Source organism: Anolis sagrei, chromosome 9 (assembly GCF_037176765.1).
Source record: "Anolis sagrei isolate rAnoSag1 chromosome 9, rAnoSag1.mat, whole genome shotgun sequence".
NCBI classification, from domain to species: Eukaryota; Metazoa; Chordata; class Lepidosauria; order Squamata; family Dactyloidae; genus Anolis; species Anolis sagrei.
In genome coordinates this window covers 11341670-11350974 of record NC_090029.1, presented here as the reverse complement: position 1 = coordinate 11350974, position 9305 = coordinate 11341670, and the positions used below count along the sequence as shown (strand labels likewise).

The following is a 9305-nucleotide window of genomic DNA, read 5'->3' as shown; positions in this document are numbered from 1 at the left end:
TGAGGATGCCTGCCATGGATGTGGATGAAACGTCAGGAGACAATGCTTCTGGAATATGGCCAGACAGCCCGGAAAACTCACAACAACCCAGGGATTCTGGGCATGAAAGCCTTCACCAACACAATGTATATAAGGTGAGAGGTATGGAGAGGTAAGCCAACAAGGGACCGTTAAGACACACAAAATTGTTAGTGGACACAAACATCAGGTCAGCAAAGTGTAAGATGCCACCATGAAATACATATTTATTACATAATTAGAAAAAAAGACCATTTCAGAACCTAAATTACAGGTGAAAGCAAAAATAGATATATGATATAAGGCATCCCGGAGGTCATCCAGAGTTCCCATTTTTGGTAATAATTAAACAGTTGCTATTATTTTTCAGTAGATAAAATATAATTTAAGATATTATTTTTAAAAAAATTATCTCAAGCACCCCATTTCCAAGATGAATTTTCATTTTTTCAAGGCAGCTGTCAACTCGGGAACAACCTGCAGAGAAAAATACATCAAAATAGCAAAATTTAAAAAAGGAATACCAACTTTTAAGAAGCCATTTCAGATGCTAAAACGTCAGTACTTTAGGCTATATGGGCTCACATATTTCTTCATATAATATGAAGGTGCACTCACCTTAGGACTTTAACTCCCACCATTCCTAACAGTCTCAGGCCCTTTCCTTTCCCCCCTCGGCAGCCTCAGTCCATTTCCTTTTCCCCCTCGGCAGCCTCGGTTCCTTCCCCTTTCCCTCTCGGCAGCCTCAGTCCCTTTCCTTTCCCCCCTCGGCAGCCTCGGTCCCTTTCCTTTCCCTCTCGGCAGCCTCAGTCCCTTTCCTTTTCCCCCTCGGCAGCCTCGGTCCCTTTCCTTTCCCCCCTCGGCAGCCTCGGTCCCTTTCCTCTCCCCCCTCGGCAGCCTCAGTCCATTTCCTTTTCCCCCTCGGCAGCCTCGGTTCCTTCCCCTTTCCCTCTCGGCAGCCTCAGTCCCTTTCCTTTCCCCCCTCGGCAGCCTCGGTCCCTTTCCTTTCCCCCCTCGGCAGCCTCAGTCCCTTCCCTTTCCCTCTCGGCAGCCTCAGTCCCTTTCCTTTCCCCCCTCGGCAGCCTCTCTCCCTTTCCTTTCCCCCCTCGGCAGCCTCTCTCCCTTTCCTTTTCCCCCTCGGCAGCCTCGGTCCCTTTCCTCTCCCCTCTCGGCAGCCTCGATCCCTTTCCTTTCCCCCCTCGGCAGCCTCAGTCCATTTCCTTTTCCCCCTCGGCAGCCTCGGTTCCTTCCCCTTTCCCTCTCGGCAGCCTCAGTCCCTTTCCTTTCCCCCCTCGGCAGCCTCGGTCCCTTTCCTTTCCCTCTCGGCAGCCTCAGTCCCTTTCCTTTTCCCCCTCGGCAGCCTCGGTCCCTTTCCTTTCCCCCCTCGGCAGCCTCGGTCCCTTTCCTCTCCCCCCTCGGCAGCCTCAGTCCATTTCCTTTTCCCCCTCGGCAGCCTCGGTTCCTTCCCCTTTCCCTCTCGGCAGCCTCAGTCCCTTTCCTTTCCCCCCTCGGCAGCCTCGGTCCCTTTCCTTTCCCCCCTCGGCAGCCTCAGTCCCTTCCCTTTCCCTCTCGGCAGCCTCAGTCCCTTTCCTTTCCCCCCTCGGCAGCCTCTCTCCCTTTCCTTTCCCCCCTCGGCAGCCTCTCTCCCTTTCCTTTTCCCCCTCGGCAGCCTCGGTCCCTTTCCTCTCCCCTCTCGGCAGCCTCGATCCCTTTCCTTTCCCCCCTCGGCAGCCTCGGTCCATTTCCTTTCCCCCCTCGGCAGCCTCGGTCCCTTTCCTCTCCCCCCTCGGCAGCCTCGGTCCCTTTCCTCTCCCCCCTCGGCAGCCTCTCTCCCTTTCCTTTCCCCCGTCGGCAGCCTCTCTCCCTTTCCTTTTCCCCCTCGGCAGCCTCAGTCCCATCCCTTTTCCCCCTCGGCAGCCTCGGTCCCTTTCCTTTCCCCTCTCGGTAGCCTCGATCCCTTTCCTTTCCCCCTTCGGCAGCCTCGGTCCATTTCCTTTCCCCCCTTGGCAGCCTCAGTCCTTTTTCTTTTCCCCCTCAGCGGCCTCAGCCCTTTTCCTTATCCCCCTCAGCAACCTCGGTCCCTTCCCTTTTCCCCCTCAGCCACTTAAACGGAAAGGAAGGGGCCTGAGGCTGTTAGGAATGGTGGGAGTTGGAGTCCAAAAGTTCTGGAGGGCCCAAGTTTGGCCATGCCTGGTCTAAAGGTTGGTTTCAAATTATACCACACCTGGGAAAGAATATTTGTCCATTTGTATGTCATAGATTGCAAAGTTTTCATAGCACTAGATTCCCAACAGCGTAGCCAAAGTTTGCCCATGCCTGCTCTAAGAGGGACCTGTGCCAACCTCTTGGCAAGGGCTGCCTTTGAGCCACTTGATTAAACTAAAGATGGTGTCACGCACTGCGATCCTTCCCGGTTTCAAGGGCAGTAGTGCATAAAAGCAGGTGGCGCAGCTATACCTGAAGCCCTTGTGCCAGCTATCCGTTCCCTCGCCTTTCCGTTCCGTTCCCTCGCTCAAGAGAGATCCCGGCTGAACCCGAGGCTGAGGAATATAGCCTCTCAATTATTGAAGAGATCTACTTTTCCATTAGGCGGAAATAATGTGGTCGTACAAAATTTATCAAGGAAATTGTCTACATGTTGTTTCTTCCGAATGTCGCTTTTGTCTCCAGCTTATTAAAAGGCCCGTGTTTACTGCCAAGCCGGCGGGCATCTGCTCAGGCGTGGCATTAAGTGCTGGCAAGGCTCCTACTCGCCTTGCCACCATTCCTGCCAGTCCTACATGCCAGTCGAGGGCAAGGAGAGGCCGAGAGACTGGCACAGAGGAAGGGCCAAAGGGAAGCACCATCAACAGCAACCAAATAAACACTTTCAAACATTAGACTTCAGTAGCATGGTTTTCTGTATTAAGGCTTTTTGTGCAAGGATTTAAAAAATAATTCTCTAAAAAGACCAAACTGATATTTAATGATAACACTATAGGTCATAATTTGAAAAAATTTGCCATCCTCTGGGTCACGTATCTGTAGTCCAATTTTCTTTTCAGGTAGAACTGTAAGCATGGGGTCATCTGAGGATGCCTGCCCTAGATGCAGGCAAAACGTCAGGAAAAAATGCTTCCATTTAAATGCCCTGCTCCTATTTTATCTCATCATAGTCTGTTAATTTTTTTTAGTTCGGAATATGTGGCCCGCTAATTGTCATCTTTACTGTGGAATTTTTATTTATTTATTTATTATTATTATCATCATCATCATCATCATTTTGATAATGTTCTTGTTGTCTGTTGTATATGTTTTGATTTTATTGCTGTATTATGTTGTCCGGGCTTGTCCCCATGTAAGCCGTTCCGAGTCCCCATCGGGGAGATGGTGGGGTGGGGTGGGGTGGGGTGGGGTGGGAAGGGAAGGGAAGGGAAGAAAGAAAGAAAAAGGAAGGAATGAAGGGAGGAAGAAAAAGAGAAAGAAAGAAGGAAAGTGAGAAGGAAGCATGGAAGTAAAGAGCGAAGGAAGGAAGGAAAGAGGTAGAGAAGGAAGAGAGAACGAGGAAGTAAGGAAAAGAAAAGGGGAGAAGGAAGGAAAGGGGTAGAGAAGGAAGGAAGGAAGGAGAGAAGGAAAGATAGAAAGGGAAGGAAGGAAAGAGGGAGTGAAGGAAGAAGACAAAGAAGGAGAGAAAGAGGGAGGGAAGGAAAGAGAAGGAAGGGTGGAAGCGAAAAGCTAAGGAAGGAAGGAAGGAAGGAAGGAAAGAGGTAGAGAATAAAGGAGAGAAAGAGAAAGGAAAAGGAAAGGGGGGAGGGAAGGAAAGGCATAGAGAAGGAAGGGAGGTGAGAAAGAAGATAAGGGAATGAAGGAAGGAAAGAGGGAGTGAAGGAAGGAGGGAAAGAAGGAGAGAAAGAGGGAGGGAAGGAAAGAGAAGGAAGGGTGGAAGCGAAAAGCTAAGTAAGTAAGGAAGGAAGGAAGGAAGGAAGGAAAGAGGTAGAGAAGAAAGGAGAGAAAGAGAAAGGAAAAGGAAAGGGGGGGAGGGAAGGAAAGGCATAGAGAAGGAAGGAAGGTGAGAAAGAAGATAAGGGAATGAAGGAAGGAAAGAGGGAAAGAAGGAGAGAAAGAGGGAGGGAAGGAAAGAGAAGGAAGGGTGGAAGCGAAAAGCAAAGAAAGGAAGGAAAGAGGTAGAGAAGAAAGGAGAGAAAGAGAAAGGAAAAGAAAAAGGGGGAAGGAAAGGAAAGGCATAGAGAAGGAAGGAAGGTGAGAAAGAAGATAAGGGAATGAAGGAAGGAAAGAGGGAGTGAAGGAAGGAGGGAAAGAAGGAGAGAAAGAGGCTGGCCACAGCAACGTGTGGTGGGTACAGCTAGTTCAAGGATAAAATTTTAAAACACTGGAAGATAGGACAATGTAAATTATCAGGAGGAGGATCCAGGAATGAGGAAGGATTTAATTGCACAAACCATAAAATAAAGTGCTTCTAAGGACATTTTGTGCAAAGTTTGGTCAGGGAGTATCTTACATTCAATCACTGAAGGCACATTGGAATAACCAGGTTTTCAAGTTCCTCCTGAAAATGGCCAGTGTGGGGGCGTCCCTAATATTTCTGGGGAGTGAGTTCCAGAGACGGGGGGCCACCACAGAGAAGGCCCTCTCTCTCATCCCTGCAAGTCACACTTGTGATACAGGCGGGAGCGAGATAAGAGCCTCTCCGGAAAATCGAAGAGGTCGTGTGAGTTCGTAAATGGAAATGGGGTCGCGCAGGTAGGTGGGTCTCAAACCGTTCAGGGCTTTGTAGGTCAAGACCTGCACCTTGAATTGGGCCCAGAAAATAAACGGCAGCCAATGGAGCTCCTTAAACAAGAGCTTACTCAGCATGGGTTAAGCACCAAATATACCTCAAGAAGAGGAAGTGGTGGACATGTAAGAAAGCCCAAAAATATTGGAAAAAACATTCATGAAGAAACACAAAAAATATTGGGAATTTTTTTCCCAAAAAAAACAACAACAGAGTATTATTTACTCAATATTACTGACTTGGACATTATCCTGGACCTAAACAAAGACATTTTATTTACTTATATAGTAACCACTGCAAGGATAATATACGCAAAGATTTGGAAAATGGACAACATACCTAAGATTGAGGAATGGATAAATAAGATTCAAGAAATTAAAGACATGGACAAATTAACTTAAAAAAAAGCTCAGGAAATCCTATAAGAGAGACAGATTGGTCATTTTTTGAAAAGTGCTTAAAAGAAAAGAGGCAGGAAAATAATAATAACTTTTTTTGTATGAGATCTATGATAGATATATATGTAAAAATAGCAAAATGCCTCTTTTCTACTAATATAAAATAACATTATTTCCTGAGAAGGAATAGATGGGACGTCAACAATTGAGTAAGAATACTTAATATGATAAGCAGAGACACAGAATGGAAGTCAACATTTATTTTTTGTTATTTTTATTATTCTTTTATTCTTTTTCCACTTTGTAGGCTTAATTTTTTGACATTTCCTACTTTTCTATATTTCAAGGTTCTCCCACTTTCCTTGTCAATTTTTTCTTCTTCTTTTATTGTCTGTTATGGTGATGTGGTGGTGGTTTTATTTATTTCTATGTGAAAATTTAATAAAATCATTTTTTTAAAAGAAGAGGAAGTCCTGGTTTTGAGTGCAACCTGGGCCCCAAAACTTTGGAGAGAGGGATCTTACCTTAAACAAGTCTGCAACCAAACCATAGTCTGCAACTTGGAATATGGGGGCTTCTGGATCCTTGTTGATGGCCACAATGGTCTGAAAGAAGAACCCAGGATAAGCCAACACTCCAGACATTTAATGGATTCAATAGGTCCTCTCTAGCAGGTAGATGGCAACCAATGCATCCCTTGGAAAATAAATTCAAAGCAACCCCCAGAACTTGCAATGAAGCATGCCTAACAACGGTATATACCATATATCAGTGTTTCTGTGGCTGACTGACTGACTGGCACAACCTGGGGATCACAACCAGACACAGTGAAGACATCTGCCCTTGCACTATGCTACTCTGCTGCTGAGTATGCATGCCCAGTGTGGAACACATCTCACCACACTAAAACAGTGGATGTGGCTCTTAATGAGACATGCCGCATTATCACAGGGTGTCTGCGCCCCACACCACTGGAGAAATTACACTGCTTAGCCGGTATTGCACCACCTGACATCTGCCGGGAAGTAGCAGCCAATAGTGAAAGGACCAAGGCAGAGACATCTCCAGCTCATCCCCTGTTTGGGTATCAGCCAGCACGTCAACGACTTAAATGAAGACATAGTTTTCTTAGATCTACAGAGACACTCGCTGGAACACCCCAGCAAGCGAGAGTCCAAAAGTGGCAGGCTCAAACCCAGAGCCTCAATTCATGGGTGATACCAGATGAGAGACTCCCCCCTGGGCACACAGAAGACTGGGCAACTTGGAAGGCGCTGAACAGACTGCGCTCTGGCACCACGAGATGCAGAGCCAACCTTCAGAAATGGGGCTACAGGGTGGAATCCTCGGCATGCAAGTGCGGAGAAGAACAAACCACTGAACACCTGCTGCAATGCACCCTGAGCCCTGCCACATGCACGATGGAGGACCTTCTTGCGGCAACACCAGAGGCACTCCAAGTGGCCAGATACTGGTCAAAGGACATTTAACCAAATACCAAATTTGCAAAATCTGTGTGGTTCCCCCCCCCCTTTTTTTTCTTTTTCTTTTTAATCTCTGTTTGTTTTGCTCTGTTAGAATTGTAATACAATGGTTGCTGATGACACGATAAATAAATAGTGTTTCTCAACCTTCCTAATGCCGCGACCCCTTAATACAGCTCTTCCTGTTGTGGTGACCCCCAACCTTGACATTATTTTCATTGCTACTTCATAATTATAATTTTGCTACTGTTATTAATCGTAATGTACATATCTGATACGTAGGATATATTTTCATTCACTGGACCAAATTTGGCACAAATACCCGATACGCTCAAATTTGAATACTGGTGGGGTTGGGGGGATTGATTTTGTCATTTGGGAGTTGTAGTTGTTGGGATTTATAGTTCACTAACAATCAAAGAGCATTCTGAACTCCGCCAACGATGGAATTGAACCAAACTTGGCACACAGAGCTCCCACGACCAACAGAAAATACTGGAAGGGTTTGGTGGGAATTGACCTTGAGTTTGGAAGAGAAAGAAAGAGGGAGGGAAATAAAGGAAGGAAGGAAGGAAGGAAGGAAGGAAGGAAGGAAGGAAGGAAGGAAGGAAGGAAGGAAGGGAGAAGGAAGCATGGATGTAAAGAGCGAAGGAACATCCAGAGAGCACTGTGAACTCAAACAATGATAGAGCTGGACCAACTTGGCACGAATATTCAGTATGCCCAAATGTGAGTACTGGTGGAGCTTGAGGAAAATAGAACTTGACATTTGGGAGTTTAGTTGCTGGGATTTATAGTTCACTTACAATCGAAGAGCATTTGGAAACCTACCAATAGAATTGGGCCAAACTTCCCGCACAGAACTCCCATGATCAACAGAAAACACTGGAGGGATTCAGGATGAATTGACCATGATTTAGGGAAGATATAGTTCATCTACATCCGGAGAGCACTGTGAACCCAAACGACTATTCCAAAGTGTTTCCTAAGACCATCGGAAATACGTTTTTACTGATGGTTTTCGGTGACCCCTCTGAAACCCTCTCACGACCCCCTCCCCAGGGGTCCCGACCCCCAGGTTGAGAAACACTGCAATAGGTCTTCTCTAGCAACGAAAATAATTTTCTGGTTGGGGGTCACCACAACATCAGGAACTGTATTACAGGGTCGCGGCATTCGGAAGGTTGATTTAAAGCATTTTAACAGAAAATGTTTTCCACTGTTCTCTTACCGTTGTTTTTACCTCTCTCTCTCTCTCTCAAAAAAAAAAAAAAGGAACAAGGAAACAAACTCTGCAAAATGCTACAATAGATTACTTTTTGAACAGTGTAACAAGGGGAAGAAATTACTTTTTTAAAGTTATTTTTTTCCCAAGCTTTCTAGCAAATGTGCTATTCAAAAGGCAGTGTGCTAGGAGCTTATGCACAAACAAAACAATTCAAAAACATCCATAAAGGCATAAAAAAAGATTTACCGTATATACTCGAGTATAAACCGACCCGAATATAAACCGAGGCACCTAATTTTACCACCAAAAAATGGGAAAACTTATTGACTTGAATATAAGTCGAAGGTGGGAAATGCAGCAGCTACTGGTAATACAAAATAAATATAGATACCAATAAAATTACATTAATTGAGGAAACAGTAGGTTAAATGGTTTTCAATGTTTACATAAAACTCTAATTTAAAATAACACTGACCAAGTTTGATTAATCCATTATTCTAACTTTTTCAGTGTCAATGTGCTTACGTATCCTTCCAATAATAACAAAGTAAAATAATAAATGTAATAACAATAATAAAGTAAAATAATAAATATAATAATAATAGAGTAAAATAAATGTAATAAAATAATAATAGAGTAAAATAATGCAAATGTAATAATGCCAATAATAGAGTAAAGTAATAAATGTAATTAACAATAATACTAAAGAAAAATAATAAATGTAATAATAATAATGTATAGAGTAAAATAAATGTAATAAAATAATAATAGAGTAAAATAATGCAAATGCAAGAATGCTAATAGAGTAAAATAATAAATGTCATTAGCAATAATACTAAAGTAAAATAATAAATGTAATAATGATAATAATAATAGAATAAAATAAATGCAATAAAATAATAATAGAGCAAAATAATGCAAATGTAATAATGCAAATAATAGAGTAAAATAATAAATGTAATTAACAATACTGAAGTAAAATAATAAAAGTAATAATGATAATAATAAATAGAGTAAAATAAATGTAATAAAATAATAATAGAGCAAAATAATGTAAATGTAATAATGCCAATAATAGAGTAAAATAATAAATGCAATAACAATAATAAAGTAAAATATGAAATGTAATAATGGTAATAATAGTGTAAAATAAATGTGATAAAACAATAATAGAGCAAAATAATGCAAATGTAATAACGCCAACAACAGAGTAAAATAATAAATGTAATTAACAATAATACTAAAGTAAAATAATAAATGTAATACTGATAATAATAAATAAGAGTAAAATAAATGTAATAAAATAATGAGTAAAATAACGCAAATGTAATAATACCAATAATAGAGGAAAATAATAAATGTAATAAAAATAATAGTAATAACAGAGTAAAATAATAAATAAC

At 42.8% G+C, this 9305-nt stretch overlaps 1 protein-coding gene across 1 annotated transcript in view; it reads right to left on the bottom strand.

The window, feature by feature from the left end:
• Window positions 1-220: 220 nt before the first annotated feature.
• Window positions 221-9305, bottom strand: part of ETFA (electron transfer flavoprotein subunit alpha) — a 46938-nt gene continuing 37853 nt past the window's right edge. The window contains exons 11-12 of the mRNA XM_060755719.2: window positions 5715-5795; window positions 221-495 (exon numbers count right to left, since the gene is read on the bottom strand). Coding sequence (XP_060611702.2) covers window positions 460-495; window positions 5715-5795 — 117 coding nt within the window. The 3' untranslated portion in view covers window positions 221-459. The remainder of the gene's footprint in view (window positions 496-5714; window positions 5796-9305) is intronic.